At 60.6% G+C, this 16,482-nt stretch overlaps 1 protein-coding gene across 1 annotated transcript in view; it reads right to left on the reverse strand.

Moving 5' to 3' along the window:
* The window catches only part of COL23A1 (collagen type XXIII alpha 1 chain), a 296,335-nt gene that overhangs the window by 58,460 nt on the left and 221,393 nt on the right, over positions 1-16,482 (reverse strand). The window contains exon 3 of the mRNA XM_054568558.1: positions 2,864-2,908. Coding sequence (XP_054424533.1) covers positions 2,864-2,908 — 45 coding nt within the window. The remainder of the gene's footprint in view (positions 1-2,863; positions 2,909-16,482) is intronic.

Raw genomic sequence — 16,482 nt, forward strand, 5'->3', positions numbered from 1 at the left:
CTGCAGACTCAGCACAGGCTCCAGCTAAGCAGCATCTGTTCGCTTCCTCCTCACTTCTTCCTGCATCCTTAGCCTTTGTCCTTCCTTTGCCCACCAGGCCTGCCTTCTCTCTCCCTCCCCTCCTTCCTGCCAACAAGCATTTGCTGACCATCTCCTGAGGGCCTGTGGGCCCGGGCCCAACTCCTGCCCCAGAGCTTTGGTGGGGGAGAAAGACGCGTTTGCAGAGAAGACCACCAGGGTCTGGTGTGGGAAGTGCCGGCACAGAGGGGGCATCTGGGGCTGGGGGAGCCAGGGGGAGCCATGGATGTTCTTGGGAAGGAGGGTTCTAGAAGGAGAAAGAATCTTGCTTAAGCTCCACAGAAACAGGATCCCAGAGGTGCAAGAGTAGGGCCAGGCTCCCCAGCTGAGAAACGGGCCGGTGGGGCGGCCAGACACTCGTTCCGCTGTGACAGAGACACACAGGCCCTGCAGGGCCACGGGGATGTTTTCTGGACAAAGGCTCCCTCTGAAGCCACAGAAACCCCTGTTCGCCCCCCCCACCCCCCCAGCAGGCAGGCAGGCGCAGGGGTGCGCAGAGCTGTGGGAGCTGCAGGGAGATGTCTCCACCAGACCCTACCCCAGCCACCAAAGAGAGCCTTTCTCCAGGGGCCCAGGCGAAGGCCTGGTTTTACAGCGGAAGGCGCCCAAGCCAGGGCGTGCGCGTGTGTAAAATGATCCAGAAATAAACACCAGGCCCAGCCACAGCTCATTGGAGGGGAACATCTGCTTCGGGCTGTTCACGCCATCCTCCCCTTGGACCCTCAGTTTCCGAATCTGCAAAACGGGGCTAGGAACATGCTCATCTTGCAGGGATCTGCGAGGTGGCAGGAGAGGAAGAGCTTGGAAGGACTCAGCACGCAGTGTTGGGGCTTTCGTTGGCTTCGGGGTTGCTGTAAACTGGAGTCCTACTTCTAATAGGTTTTTAAGTAACTTGAGTAATACTATACTTTTTTCTAAAAAAGAAAAATCACTCTATATTCCTCACTTCCTTCCAGAATGGATGTCAGGAACTTACAGTAAAAAGCAATAAAATGTTTTATGAGGCCCGAAACAAGAACTGGGTGATAAAGTGCGTATTTGGCGGACCTGGGCGTGTGTTGTGTGTGTGGGGTGATTACACACAGAATCTAGAGTAAAGGAAGCCACGGCCATCAGACACGAAACAGCCTGTAGCTCCCGGACGTCAAAGCACACCGAGCGCCGCTGAGCGTGGGGGCGGCCTTTCCCAGCAGTGCGCTCTGGTGGGTTTATCGGGGACTTCCATAGGAGGAAGGAGATAACGCAAGCATGTGGCACAGCAAGCGGCCGGAAGCCCACCCCAGCATGAGGGAGGAGAGCCTGAGGTTCAGAGAGCCTCGGCTCAGTGCCCTGGCCCAGTTGGCAGCAGGGGGCCTCTTGGAGGGGTTTCCTCTGGCATCACAAGCCCGCCCTCCCGGTGGAGCTGCCTTGGGCTGAGCTCGTGTGCCTTCATTCATTCACTGTCTGTGCATTTACGTCCTGAGGCCTACTCTGTGCCGCGGGCTGAAGTCGGGACGGTGGCCCTGGCCGGAGGGTTTACAGAGGGCTTTTTGGAGGAGATGCTAGAGCTAGACTTTCAGGGCAACGAGTACTAGTCTTGGGGTATGAGGTCAGGTAGAGACGACATGGTTGGCAGGGGAGGGCAGGAGGGCAGGCGTAGAGGGGGAGGGCGGCAGGCACCCACGGGGAGGCTGAAGGGGCCGCGTCGCTGAGGGACAAGGAGGGGGCACCGCGGATGTGCTGAGGAGGAGGCTGCCCAGGACGGGGCATGGGAGTGGGGAGGGAGGGACCCAGGGCGATGCCCGGGTGTCTGCCTGGGGAGAGGGCGGCTGCAGGTCTCCTCCTTGTGACGGGGAGCTGGGCGCAGGCAGGCTGGGGGAGTGCTGGTTCAGTGCTGCTGTGGCCACACCCTGGGCCCAGAGGAGACAGCGTGGCTTGAGCCGGGGCGGGGGCATCACCAGTGTCCTGGCGCGGCCAGGGCTGGGGGAGAAGCTAGAAGAGGGCCAAGCAGGGCCCACAGAAGAGGTGGAAAGGAAGGGGGTCAGAGGCGCCGGAAAACACCCAGGCCAGAGTGGAGCTGGCAACACGGTGGGGACGGCGCTGGGGACGGCGCGGCCCGCAGCGAGGGCCGAGGAAGGTGGGCGGCAAAGCATCCGCTGGCCGGACCGTCAGGAGGTCAGTGGTAACTGCGGCCAAGATGATGTCAATGGAGTGACAGTGAAAAGAGACCAGGGGCTCCGGGGCCCGCGGGAGGCGGGGCGGAAGAGCGGGGAGAGGGTCGGGTGCGCGGATGCCTCTGAGGAAGCCTCGCTGCGCGGGGCGGGCGTGCGCGCAGGGGGTGAAATGAGGGCGGCGGCGCGGGGTGCCGGAAGGCGGCGGTGCGCGTTAGGCGAGCCTGCGGGTCCTACGAAGGAAGGCGAAGGGGCCTCCCCCTGGTGCCTCTGCCAAGGGAAGGGGCGGTCCGGTCTCGGGAGGGGTGGGGGCACCCAGGAGAACCGGGGCCGTGGGCTGGTTGGAGTCGCCCTCCGTTCCCACAGAGGGAGGAGGTGGTTGTTTCAGAGCGAGATATTAGGGACTGAAGTTGCCCCGGTCGATAATGAGATTCAGAGGGTGTCAAGGACTCAAAGGGGACAGTCCTGGACCTGTGATGTCGAGAAGCCAAGAAAAAGTGGCACAGGGCACTGGGCCCCGGGGACCGAGGGTCCTCAGTAACGGGGCGCCACGGGGACGGGTGCACCCCGCCGTGTCCCCGGCCAGGGGCAGACTCCTGGGCCTGCGTTCATGAACCAGGAAACCTGAGACTCACCGGGATCGCCTCTTCTTCCAGGCTTGCCACGCCGTCCAGGGGGCCCTGCACGGGGAGACAAGGAGAGGCTCGTTGAGAAGGGAAGCCAGGGGGGTGGGCACAGTCCCCCGCCGCCCGCCTTCCCATCCCGGCCTCCGGCTGCGGGAGAGGACAGGTGCGGCCTCCTGCTCCTTCGGCCTTCCCGAGCTGGTTGCGTTCTCACCCCTCACTCGCTCATGCAGTTATTTAGTTATCTGTCCATTTATCCATTCACAATCCCTTTGCAATAAAAAAAAAAATTACTATTTGGAAATTCTCGAGCTAGAAGAAGAGCTGGCAGCAGAGACACTTCTGGCGGATGAGAAAGGTTAAGGCTGAGGCGGGAGCAGCTGGTGGAGGCCCGGCCGGCGCGCGTCAGCCCGCCCTCCAGCGAAGCCCCCGGGGCAGCCTAGCCCGGCGGCCCGCGCCGCGTTCCCGGTGCCCAGCCTCGTACTGACGGGCCCTTCCTGCCCGCCCGCTGCCCTGCCCAGCTCGCCAGAACCTCCGGCCCCTCCCAACCGCCCCGCCCCCTAGTCGGGCGGACTCACACACTTCCCGGGGTTTATAGCCCATAACGTGTCCACCACGCAGGTCCTTTCCAGCATCCAGCTCCCTCTCCACATGGTTCGAGCCTTTCTGAATTGCTGATGGGGACCGTCCCGCCTCTGCCTTCTCTCCCTCTGCCCACGCAGGTCCTGGGAGAGGAAGCACTGACCAGCCCGCTGCCCCAGTCCGAGCTCCAGGCCCAGCGCAGCCGTCTGCGGCCGGAGGGTCTCTCCTGCCGGCCTCCGGTCTTACTCGCTCCGAGTCCTTCCTTCCTTTTCCCAGGTGCCGGGGAAAGGCATGCAGGGGAGAAGATACACGGACTAGACCGCCGCTGAGACGGCACCTTACGCCTTCTCTCCAGCCTCCGCCACCAGGCGCAGTGGCTGGGTGGTGGCCCAGCAGCAGGCGGACAGCCTGCGGCTGCATTAGGAGGCCCCACCCCTTCGCGTGAAGGTCTCCCCCTCCCCAATTCCCAGAACCACCGCCAAACAGAGACAGACAGACCGTGAATCAGGATGTGTGCTCGCGCGCGCTTTCTGTCCCCCCTGCCCAGGTTTTTAAGCGGTGCTCACCGTGTACCCCTGGCCCAGGGATGGGGACAGGGAAGAAAGACAAAAGCTGCCTCATGACGTTTGTTCAGGGGGAGGCCTGGGGGTTGGAGCTCTGAGAAAAAGACACAGAGCGTTGCAGGCCAGGGCCAGGGGAGAGGGAATTTCCTGCCAGCCTCAGGGGCTTGAGATCAGGAAGGTCAGACAAAACTAAAAAATCAAAAGCAGGCTACTTCTTGCACCCTTGAGTTTGTAATTAAAAAAAAAAAAAATTATTGTGGTCAAGAACATGTAACATAAAATTCACCATATTTAACCATTTTTAAGGACACAGCACTTTGGGGTTAGCGTATGTCCAACGCTGTGCAACAGGGTCTCTAGAAGTTTTTCATCTTGCAAAGTTGGAAACAACTCCCCTCTTCCCCCTCCTCCAACCCCCCAGAAACCTATTTCAGAGACCTCAGATAAGTGGAATCTTGCGGTGTTTGTCCTTTTGTGACTGGCTTATTTCACTTAGTACAATGTCCTCAAAGTTCATCCATGTTGTTGCAGGGACAATTTCCTTCTTTTTAAAGGCTGTATAATGTTCCATTGTGTGTACACACCACACATTCTGCGCGCATGCGTCCCGCCTGGCCAGGGCTGCCGCGGTGCTCCCGCCGCTCGGCTACCGTGAGCGGTGCTGTCACATGGGGGCGCAAGGGCCTCTGCCCGCAGCGGGTCTGCTGGCTCCTGCGGAAGTTCTGTTTTTAGTTTTTCGTGGCAGCTCTATACTGTTTTCTATGGTGGCTGCACCATTTTATATTCCCACCAACAGTACAATTTCTCTGCATCCTCGCAAACATTTTTTACTCATTGATTTATTTTTTGATAGTGGCTCTCCTAATGGGTGGGAGGTGATATCTCACTGTGGTTTTAACTTGAATTTCCCTAATAATTACTGATGTTGACCATCTTTACATATACTGGATGGTCATTCGTATATTTTCTTTGGAGAAGTGTCTATTCAAGTCACTTGCCCATTTTTAAATTGGTTTGTTTTTTTGTTGTTGAATTGAAGGAATTCTTTATATATTCCGGGTGTTAAATCCTTATCAGGCATATAATTTGCAAATATTTTCTCCTACTCTCTTCATCCTGTTGTTTCCTTTTCTGTGCAGAAGTTTTTAAGTTTGGTGTAGCCCAGTTTTTCCGTTTTGCTCCTGTCGCCTTTTAAATGTGTGAGTTAATGTTTGTTTGTGGGGGAAGGTAAGGGCCCCTCATCCTGTCGCCTGTGGTCATCGTTTCCCGGCCCCATTCGCTGAAGAGATGACTTTCCGCGTGGCCGGCCCTTGTCAAATGTGGCTCGACCTTAGAAGCGGTGCAGCCCTGGGTTCTGGGAGCGGACGTTCACGCGCCTACAGAGCCTTTGCTCCTCCCTGACACCAGCCCCAGCCCTGGGGTTCCCTGCTGGAGCCGCCCGGGGCCAAGGCTCCGGCACCCACAACAGACAGCAGAGCAGCTCCTCTCACTGTCCGCTGTAGCGGCTGAGGCCTGCAACAGCCGAGCAGCCAGCTGTCAACCTGGCATTTCCACATGGGCGTGTCAGTAAAACTTCAGGCCCCTCACGGCCAAAACGAATGTCATGACCTCCTCCCCGCCTTGGGGTGAACCTCATGATGCTGGTCCCGTGTCCACTCTTTTCTCCTCTCTGGACACCTCTGTTTTCAGGATGAGCCAGGGTGGGGGACCAGGAAGCCCACTGCTTTACGCGGTTGTCATTCGGAAAAGCGATGCGACGGGCTGTTGGCTTGTGGAGCGGATGTTGGTTTGGACAACATGGTTGTCCTGGGTGGTGACAGATCCCTACTGCCCCAGTGACCAGGCCTGGCACGCCTGCTTGGACAGCGCATTGTTCAGGGACCAAATGCACAGAGCCCACGGTGGGGAAGGGGGCACAGAGGGGAGCAGGTGGGCAGCCCCAGTGTCACACTCACAAGGGGTTGAGCCCGCAGGTACTGACGTTCTCTCTGCAGGGGGGACGGCCCCGGGGTCATGTGGCCCCGACTGTGTTTGTAAGAACAGGAGTTTGGCGGCGCCATGTACGGAGGAGCTACTTTGTGCTTGGCAGTAACCTTGCTTCCACGGCATTAACTCGTATGTTCCTCTGCCAAGCCCATGAGCAGCTGTTGTTTTCCTCTCCGTGTTACAGCTGGAGGCATGGAGGCTGACTGACCCTCCCGAGCCACGCAGCCGGTGGCCAGCGGCAGGCAGGGCTGGGCAGGGCTGGGCAGGGCAGGCCCTGAGCACAGCTCCCGCCCCCCTGCCCCGTCTCCCTGCACAGGGGGTGCTTACTGAGGGTGAGCAGTTACCACAGTCCACAATTTTTATAACTGCTTCTTGGTGTTTATTATTATCTTTTCAAAAATATTTTATTTATTTATTTTTAGAAAAAGGGGAAGGGAGGGAGAGACACCTCCGTGTGAGAAACATCGCTCGGTTGCCTCTTGTATGCACCCCGACGGGGGACGGAACCCGAAACCCAGGCATGTGCCCTGACTGGGGATTGACTTGGTGACTTTTCGCTTCATGGGATGACGCCCAACCCACTGAGCCACACTAGTCAGGACTATTGTTATTTTTTTAATACTGACACCACACAAAATGGAAGGGGCCCAGAGACGGCTCTCAGAGGTCCGTGAATTAAGCACCGAATCAAAAGGCTGCCTGCGCCGCCCGTGCTGGAGGCCCCAGGGAGGGGCTCCCGCTTTTGACCTGCCCTCCGCACGCCTCCGAAATGCCCGCACTCTCCCGGGTCAGTGGGAGCTTTGGTAGAGCGTTTACAACCAGACCACGGAGGCCAGGCCCACTCCTCATGCTGCCGGCACGCCGGGCAGAACCGTCTCCCGGGGACCCGGAGGGAGGGCCTGGGGGTGGGCGAAGCGAGGCTGGGGAGGGGCGGCTGACGCGTGTGCAGCCCGAGCGGCCCCGTGATGGGTGCTCCGGCTGGCAAGTGAGGCCCACGTGGGTATCCTGGCCCCGCTCATGGGAGAAACGGACCCACAGGTGAGGTGACCTGTCCTAGGTGGAGAGCAAGGCAGGAGCGGCAGTGGGGCCTGGGGCTCCGGGGCTCTTGCCGGCACCAGCGCCGCCCTCCTGAGGGTGTCCTGCTCGGACATGGGCTGTGCGCACACCCTCGAACTGAGGGGAGGACCGTCACCCAGAGGCACCCGGTGGAGGAGATGAGGGAGCACCCAGAGGGGCTCCCGCGGGGTCAGAGTGGAAGGGCTCACAGAAGGGCCTTCTTTGAAGGGTGTGCCAGGACTTCTAGGTCCTACAGTGGGGACTTCAAGGGACTCCTTGAGGGGTCCCTCAGAGTGACACACGAAGGCACGTGGGTAGCTGTGGTGGGACAGCCCAGGAACACGCCATTTCTAGGGCGTGGCAGAGCCCCTTTCCACAGCCCCCGGCCCAGGCAGGTGAAGGGAGGGTTGAGCAAACTCCATGAAGAGTGAAAAGCCCCCAGAGGGACAAGGGATACCAAGGCTCTTCCCTTCCATGGAGCTCACGGCCGTGGGAGCCCCTCTGACGGCTGAAGGGGTCCTGACCGGCCGGCAGGCCTGACTGGAAGGTGCGAGGAGGCAGGTCCCCAGAAAGGGGAGAAGGACCTTCTTGGGCCCTCAGCGGGTGGAGGCTGAGCCAGGTCGGCCCGAGTGCGGAGAGAGCGGGCGCCCAGGCTGAGGCGGGCACTGCACACAGAGCTGTGGGTCTGGCGCAGCAGCTGGGCGGCCGGCGCCTGCTGGTGGTGGGTGCCTCTGGGCACAGGCTGCGCGGTGGGTGCTGGGGAGTGACTCTTTGCGGCTCTGTCTACCCAGATCTGTGCTGGTTGTATCAGCGTCTTCTGAGGGCCCAGCAGCCCTGCGACCCTGCTTCCTGTTGGAGAACTGGCTCCACGGGCCGCATGGGAACGGCGCAGCCCAAAGACACCAGGTTTCTCCACTCTCCATTGGCTCCGGGTCTTTAATCACCGGCCACAGCCAGTGTGTCCCTCCGAGCCTAACCACGGCCAGAATTTATTGCTAGAGAATGAAGGGCTATTCACTTTTTATTTTATTTTTTTTTAACTTAAAAGCTGTTCATGGGAGCTTTGATTTTCACGAGAATCCCTCACACTCTGCAAGACAAAAGCCCTGCCCAGCATCGCTGAGAAGGTCCCAGAAAGGGCAGGCGAGGCCTGGCAGCTGGAGGCCGGGAGCACAGCCAGCAGGGTGGGGTGTGCCCTTGGGAAGGACACTCCAGACAGCTGGCCACTCAGTGTACATCCCCGAAACGCCACCAGACCCTATGTGCCTGGGCCGTGACCCCCGGCTCCTCAGGAGAGGGGAGTACCTGTCGGGCCTCGGTGCTCGAATTAGTGAATCCAGGAAACACGGGGAGCAGGCGGGCACCGGGGTGAGGGGCCCGCCCAGGGTGCTCAGGACTGAGGGGTTTCCTGGGACTTCTGGCGCTGAAACTGGCACAGCCCCAGGGACGCTGGAGGCTTTGTCACTTGTCATTCCAGCAAGCAGCCGGTGAGGAAGGAGGCTCCCACATGGCCCCAGGTCTGCCTCGAGGCGGCCCCTGCATCTCCTGCTGCCCCTCAAGCCTGCCAGGCCGGGCGGACCTCGGGGCCTCCGGGCTCAGTCCTATCCGGGGCGCGCCCTCCTGGCTTCAGGGGCTCTCGGTCACACTTTCCTGCATGATTTTCTCCCAGCCACTTCTCTCTATCAACATTTCCTGGTTCATTAATCTTAGTTGCTTTCTAGTGTGTATGGGTTCTGTCTCCTTGCTGGAACGGGCCGGCGCTCCCTCAGGACGGGGCTCCAGGTGAACAGCTCTGCGCTACTGGGGGCGGGGGGTGGAGTGGGGGGACCTCAGGACGGGCCGAAGGGAGGGCACCGAGCCCTCCTGAATTGGGAGGAGGGAGGAGGAAGTGGGCGTGCAGCGAGGCGCAGGCCTGTGCCGCCTCCCAGGACCCCACGGCCGGCCTGTGCAGCAGGACAACAGTGTCGCCTGTTGCAGAGGGGAGGGGCGGCCCAGGTCGCGTGGCCCCACCGCCTGGGCTCCCCTGCTGCCCGGCAGGACTCTGAGGTCTGAGGAAACGGCTCCTCGCGTGGACCCCACGCCTCGGGGGAGCACAGGGGCTGCGCCGGAAGGTTCCGGAAACCTCGCTCCTGATATGCTGGCCTTGGAATCCCTGCGCGTCCCTGGCAGGACTGACTCCACCGGGAAGCCTCCAGGGAGCCATCGTCTGTTTTTCTTGACCTCTGGCCCAGCGCTGAGAGTCAGGGCTCCAGGGGGACCTGCCGCTGTCGAGAGCTGGGTCTGAGCTCCCGGGCCTCCTCTGCTGTGGGCGCTGCTCACAGGGTGACCTGCGTCTTCCCACTCCTCTGCCCCTGGCAGGGGGCACGTCCGGCTGCCATGGAGCCCTTACGGGGTCTGGGGGTCCCCTGTGCCCTGAGCAGGGACCACCCGCCTCGCGCGCTCCACTGGCCGGGGGTGTGGGGAGCAGCCCAAGCAGGTCCACCCTGGAGGGTCAGCCCCTGCACTGGCTGGGATTAGGGCAGCAGCTTTGAACAGTTTTACTGACATATAATTCACATGCCATACAACTCACCTACTGTTGTTTTGGTATATTACAGTATATTTTAAAAAGTTATTTTCAAAAAACTGGAATTTCTAAGAACACAGTCAGCGGCATTAAGCGCTTTCACGTTCTATCTGCATAGCTCTCCCGGTCTGGCAAAACGGGGGCTCTGCCCGTGGGGCCCGGCTCTCCAGGCCCCGGCCTCAGCCCCGGGGTCTCCTGCTCCTGCCCGCGGGGGCTGCCGGTCCCCGGAGCCCACGCAGTCTGTCTTTTGGGGTGGTGAGTGGCGTTGCCGGAGCCGGCAGGCACTGTGTGGGCGGGGCCCGCGGCCTGGCAGCTGCAAGGGACGGGGCCCAGCCGTGTGCAGCCATCAGGACCCCTGAGAGCCAGCTGGTCGCTGGGGCTCCTGCCTGTGGTGACAGTGGGGGCTGCAGGGGACCTTTGCCCATCCGGTCAGATGCCACCGTCTGGCCAGATGCCCGGGTGTCCCGGACACGTGTGGCCCTTTCTTCCATCCCTAGGTCCTGTGCCGCGGCGGCTGCGGGGGGCCTGGCCTGACTCAGGGGGTGCTCGCTGGGCGGGGCTGCAGAAGCGCTGCCAGGAAAGCGGAGCCCAGGCTGAGAGCGGGTCCCTGCTGCGCCCCGGCCGGGCTCGAGCAGTAGGGGGCCCTTCCAGAGCTGGACTGCGGCTGTGGGAAGCAGGGACGGCGGCCCTGTGGGCGGGCCTGCGCCGCGGCCGTTCAGATTTCCGCCCACGGACTCCGCTCGCCCCTTTGGAGCGTGGGGGGCCGAAGGGGCGGGGCGGGGTGGGGGGGGACATCCCGCTCGCCCTGCGGAGGAAGTGAAGATGCTGGGTGTGCAGCTCGGTTGGGCCTCAAACCTGGCTGCGCCCAGTTCCAAAGCACTTGCTTTGTTTCCTTCAGAATGAAAAGAAATGGGGGCTGCCTGGGCTTCCCGCATCTGGTGGGATGCTGTCGTCTGGCCAAAGGCCCCCCCCCCCCCCCCCCCCCCCCCCGCCGTGTCCCCAGGCACAGGCGCTGCTTTCCCATCCCGGGTCCGCAAAGCTCTGCGGGCAGAGGGCGGGGTTAGTCCCCGACGTGCAGGGGGCCCCGCCCCGCCCCGCCCTGTTGCAGGCAGGTGGGGCTGAGTGACCAGAGAGCCTACATTTTCCTTGAGTTCCCGGGGATGTGCTGTTGCTGCTGGTCTGGGAAACACACTTGAAACCACTTGGCTTCCTTTCTCTTTCAATATTATTCCCTTTCTTACAAAATGTCTCAAGCCTCATGCACTGCACTTGGTGCCAGTCGCCCGTGTATTCAGGGCAGGGCCCGGAGCTCAGCTGCGAGTTAGGGGTCCTCAGGCCGCAGTCCCGGCTCACAAACCCGCGGCTGCTCTTTCTGCCGCTGCCGCCAGGATCGGCCACCCCGTCCGCAGGTAATTCCCGCTCAGCTCTTTGTCTCTCTCTGTCGGGGAGGAGAATTGGACCCAGAGAAGGCACGCCACGGGGGAGACGTCACACAGCATCAGGTAGCAAGGCCGAAATTTGGCCCACGGTGGTCTGGTGCCAGACTGCACGCTCTGGGCCACAGGCTGTTCTGCCTCAGGATTGGATGAGCTGGGACAGAAGCCCCTCCCCGATTACGGTGGAACCTGGCTGAACCGCCTGAACCCAAATCCTGATCCCCGCCCCCCACCCCCAATTCCTCTGAACTCCTGTCTTTGTGAACAGCAGCCTCGCCACCCCCACCCCCCAGCTCCCGGGAGTGGGCGGAGCCGGCCGCCGCCACCGCCTGACCGCACCCCTGGGACAGGCGAGAGGGGCCAGGCCGCCGCCCCACGGGTCTGACACGCTCGGCCTGCCCTGGAGCTCTGCGTGGGTGACCGTGACCCTGAAACAACCCCGGGCAGCGGGTGCTGCTGTCCCGTCTCACGGAGGTGGAACTGCAGCGTCAAGACGTTAACTGCCCCAAATCAGAGGCAGGAAGAGCAAGAGCGGCCCCTCCCTGTCCTCGGCGGGTCCAGCACCAGCATTTCTCTGTGGACCGCCTGTCACAGCCTGCGCCCTCTCTGGCTTCCCGGCTTCCTTCATTCTCTCCCCTACAGGCCTTTTGAATTACGAATTGGACCCAGTGCTTCCCTCTAAAGCAGGGGTCCCCAGCCTCCAGGCCACAGACCAGTACCCGTCCTGGCCTGCTAGGAACCGGCCGCACAGCAGGGGGTGAGCTTGAATGGAGCGCACTTGAATCACCCCAAACCATTCCCCACTCCTAGTCTGTGGAAAAATTCTCTTCCATGAAACGGTCCCTGTTGCCCGTTGGGGACTGCTGCTTTAAAGACACCCACAAGCTCCTTGCTGTCCCCAGGACAGTCTGAGCCCTGTGGCCACCGCCCCTGGGGGCTGACCCAGACTCCCCGCTCTGGCCCGCTCCGCCCACCACACAGGTCTCAGTGCCTTGGCCAGCCCACCTTTTGCTGGAACACCTGACCCAGGACACACCGCAGACCCTCGGCCGTGTTGCTCATGTTGCCAGTGTCCTTTCTCCTATTTCTTGCCAGAAAAACTCCTACTGCTCCCTCAGGACGCAGCTGAGACATGAACCCTCCTCTGGGAAGTCCTCCTGGATGCCCCTCGTGGGCCACGGATATTTGCCACAGTGTCTGGTGCACCAGGGTGAGCTACGTGCTCCTCTGTGAGCCCCGCAGGGCACGGACCGTGCCCAGTCCTCCTTGGTCCTCCGACCGCCTGGCCCGGCTACCCTGGACTGAGGGGGAGTGCGGCCGCCAGGACCACGCCAAGGGGTTCTGGGTGCCGCGTGTCCACCGGCGGCTGTGGCTGGGTCTGCTCATGGCTGGGCATTGGGAAAGGGGAAGACAGGATCTTTTCTCCTTTGTGCCTGTTCCCCTCCACCCGCTGGGCTGGGAAAATGCCAGCGTATGAGCCGAGGGCAGGCGGCCGTGGCCCCTGGTCTTTCTGGCCAGGGCTGTTGGAAACCCCTGGGGGCAGACCTTGCCCCGGTGAACTGCTCTTAACCATTCTCCGGGGAGCACCCTGAGCCCCAGATAATTAGCTGCATGTGTGTGGGAGACAGGCCTGGTTTATTTCCCAAGGATTTATGAGAAGGGGGAGTCTCCCGCTGACCTCCGTCTCAGGAAAGGCCCCTTTCTGGAACACTTGCTGAACATCAACGGGAAGGCACATGTGCTCGCAGTAAGCCTGCCCGACAGCGTCCTACCGCCATGTGTTTCTCGTCTCGTACGCATTTTAGCACTCGCTTTGGGGACTGCGTGTATTTCTGAAGGTTCCCAAACAGCTCCAAATGGCGCGCTTATAATTTACCCTTCATGAAAGCTGTCGCTGCTCTTTCCAAACACACTTGGAAGCGGGTTCAAAGTTTATTTAGAGAAAAACGTATTTTTAATAGATAGAAAGAGAGTGTTTGTGGATTCTTTCTCCCAAGCCCCCCTCCCTGGGGCCTTGGGAACGACGCCTTCAGCTCACAGACACTGACACCCTCAGAGGGGACCGTGAACGTGTGAACAGGGTCGTCGGCCCGCTCGGCCCTCTCTGCAGGCCAGCCGCTGCTTCCCCGCCTGCCGGGCTGTCCCCCTCCAACGCACCTGCTTTCTGTTCCTTGTCCCCCTTCACTCTCCACTCGCCTTTCCCACCCACCCACTTGCCCTGACGTAGAAAGACCACTCAGTGCCTAGTCCTGGGTGCGGGAATGACTCCATTCATCCAGGCACTCGAATATGTATCTGTACATTGTTCATCCATTCATCCACCTTGTAGGTTATCAGTCTGTCTTCATTCATCTTGTGATTGTCAGTCCGTCCATCCACCCATCCATCCGCCTGTCCACCCAGCGTGGACCCACTCACTCTGTGCCAGGCACAGGGGACACTCAGGTGAGCACATCTGGCCCTTGCCCTTGAGCGGCTCTCAAGGAGCTGGGCGGTGACGTGCGAACAGCCAATTACGGCGGAGCGTGGGAATGGCCGTGGGGAGGTGCACAGGAACTGTGGGGGCCGGGAGGGGCGAGGGTGCTCGGGAACGGTTCCGGAGCCACAGGGGAGACAGAGCGTCTACAGATAAAAACCTGCCCACCTCCCTGTCTCAGGACCAGCATAGCCGCAAGCCTGGGGCGAGTGGGGTCAACGGCCGCTCCGAGGCTTGCGGTTCCACCTGGGCCTTGCAGACGCCTCCTGTCAGAAACAACCTTCTAGCCTGGACTGCTCAGGTGGGTCCCTCTCTGCGTGGTCCTTCCAGCAATCCTGTATCTCCACTCTGCAGAGGAGGAAGCCGGGGCTCGCGAGAGGGGAGGGGCAGCTAGGAAGCGGCAGAGCCCACGAATCAGAGTTTGAGAACTGGCGGTCAGTTCACGGGGCCTGCTGGAGCCGTTGTCCGGCGGGTGGCCCTCGGGACAGCCCCAGCTGCTGGCCTATCTGCTCCCACTCCGAAGGCTTCCAGGGCCCAGTGGCTTGGGGTCAGGGCTCTCCCTGCAACCGCATGTCCACGAGCTACCCAGACCCCCCTGGCAGATAAGTTGCGATCCCTTTCTGGGAAGCTGAGGCTCAGAGGACTCCCAGCAGCCCTGCTGTGCCAGCACCTCTCTCCCCTGACCCCGGGCCGAGCGGCTGAGCACAAGGCCATTGTTTACAGAACAGGGACTACGCATGCAAATCCCCAAATTCCCAGCTGTGGCCAGGCCTTGGGCTCTGGGTGCTGCAGGGAGTGGCCAGGCTCTACAGAGAGGTGCTGTAGCCACGGGCCTCAGCATTCCAGCCCTTCTGGATCCTTCCAAGAGGGCGCCCGGGGGCTGCCCTGCCGGGCTGAGGACGGTGGGCGGCCCCACCACGGGGCCTCAGGAAGAGCTGCGTTAGAGTCAGGCCTTCACAGGAGCCTTCAATTTGACGTGGTGCGTGTTCAATTAATTTATTTAGGAAAAACCAACAACAAAGTAGCATTTGGTGAAGACACACACGTTTAATCAGCCCTAATCAGTGTTAGTTCTAGATGCTTATCTCTCCAAGCCGAGAGGTCTATTAAAAAGAGCCTGGTAGTTCAGGATGGGAGGTAAGTGTATGCGTTTGTCTTTATTACTCCAGACACCTGAGCTCTAGGGCAAAGAGGTCCAGCGAGGGAACACCAGCAACGATGTTCAGGAAGTTGGGAAGCAGACAAACGAGGGATTCCTGCCTGCGCCGAAACGGGACGGTCAGAGCTGTAAGCTATCAATGGAAAAAGCTCAGGAGCGACCCCCCACACCGACAGCCACCAGAGCTCAGGGACAGCGGCACTGGGCAGCCGATGGGCTGGACCCAGACCAGGGGTCTCAAACCATGGCCTGTGGGCCAAACCCGAGGCACCGTTGATATTTGTAAATAAAGTTTTATTAGGACGTAGTCACGTCCATTCATTAATGTATTGTCCAAGGCTGCTTTTGTGCCACAATGGCAGAGCTGAGCAGTTGTGACCGAGATGGCCTTTGCCCCGAACAGTTGCCTTGCCTCAAGCCGGGGGTTTATTTTCTGGAGAGAGGGAAGTAGAGTCTCGTGCTGGCAGGGTGCCAGAGGCGCGGGCAAGGGAGGACGGCCACCAAGAGAAGTTTACACGCGGGTGTGGGGCCCCCCAACAGCCCTCCTTCCTCAGTGTGGCTCCCAGGACGCAGGCCGCGGGGCCTTTGCTTCCAGGCAGGGGACGGGAAGGTTCTTCCCGGGGACCCGGATGAGCAGAGGGGACGTGGCCCGGCCAGCCACGCCCTGCGAAGCCACAGCGACCAGCCCTGTGTCCACGGAGCGGCCAGTCCGCTTGCTAGATTTCCACTCTGAAAAGCGAGCCTAAGACCCTGGACCCTGGAGGGTCCCTCTTGAGTGGAAGACAGAGGGCAGAACAGGCGCAGAGGGGTGACCGGGGCACAGAGGCCTCTGGAGGCAGAGACCTTGAAAAAGACACAAAACCCACAATTAGTATGTTCAGAGAGAACGGCGGATATTCTATCCATGAAGCTAGATCAAGATGCTATTTAAAAAAGAATAGTCAGAGAACATTTGGACAAAATTTCTTGAAAATTAAAAACATGATAGCAAAAACGAAAACTTCATCAGAAGCAGAGTTGCAAGAGGAGGGCGGGCAACGTCCCCGAGCGAGCGGAGCGGGACGGACAGAGGCAGGAAGCCGGGAATGAGGCCAGTTAGTCCAGAAGTTCAGGGGCAGCCCCGGCCCCCGGCCCTGCTAATGGAACCTTCAGAGAGGACCAGAGAAACTGGGAGGGGAACTCATTCAAGAAGCAACTGAAGAAACCTGAATTTCAGGAGATTTCTTTCTGAGAGCCCAGCTTTGTGAGGAAGCAGCCCCTGCTGAAGGCGCCTCGGGCGCAGTTTCTGGGCACAGGGTCAAGGCGGGGACCCCGGAGCACCAGAGAGGAAGGGCAGGCTTCAGGCAGCGGATGAGAAAGGAGGAGGGGTTTGGTTTTTCTAATAGAGAATGCCTAAAAGGAAAACATCAAAGCCGCAGGATACTCATGTTATTTAGAGGACTGTGACGATTGAGAGGGGAACCCGCCGCTGGCCAGGCGCTGTGCCGGGGCGGGGGTGGGGGGTGGGTGGTAGGACAGGCACAGCCCCACATCCTGACGGGCTAGCGGGCCGGCAGGCACTGGGGTACCAGCAATGACCCAACTTACAGACTGGTAGGTGCTGTGAAGGCAACATATAGGGACCTCTGTCGCACGTGACACACGAACGCAGCCTGGTCCGCAGGGTTCGTGTTCCCTGAAAATCTCAGGCTGGAGTGGAGGCCAGAGAGACGCTTGGAGCCATCGGGGCAGAGAGGAGGGTGTTTCTGTCGGAGGGACAGCGGGCGCAGAGGCTCCCGGGGAGGTAGTGGGGCCTCAACCTGCGTCC

Source organism: Pteronotus mesoamericanus, unplaced genomic scaffold (assembly GCF_021234165.1).
Source record: "Pteronotus mesoamericanus isolate MK-2021 breed Mesoamerican mustached bat unplaced genomic scaffold, CSHL_Meso_final contig_2, whole genome shotgun sequence".
Classification (NCBI taxonomy): domain Eukaryota; kingdom Metazoa; phylum Chordata; class Mammalia; order Chiroptera; family Mormoopidae; genus Pteronotus; species Pteronotus mesoamericanus.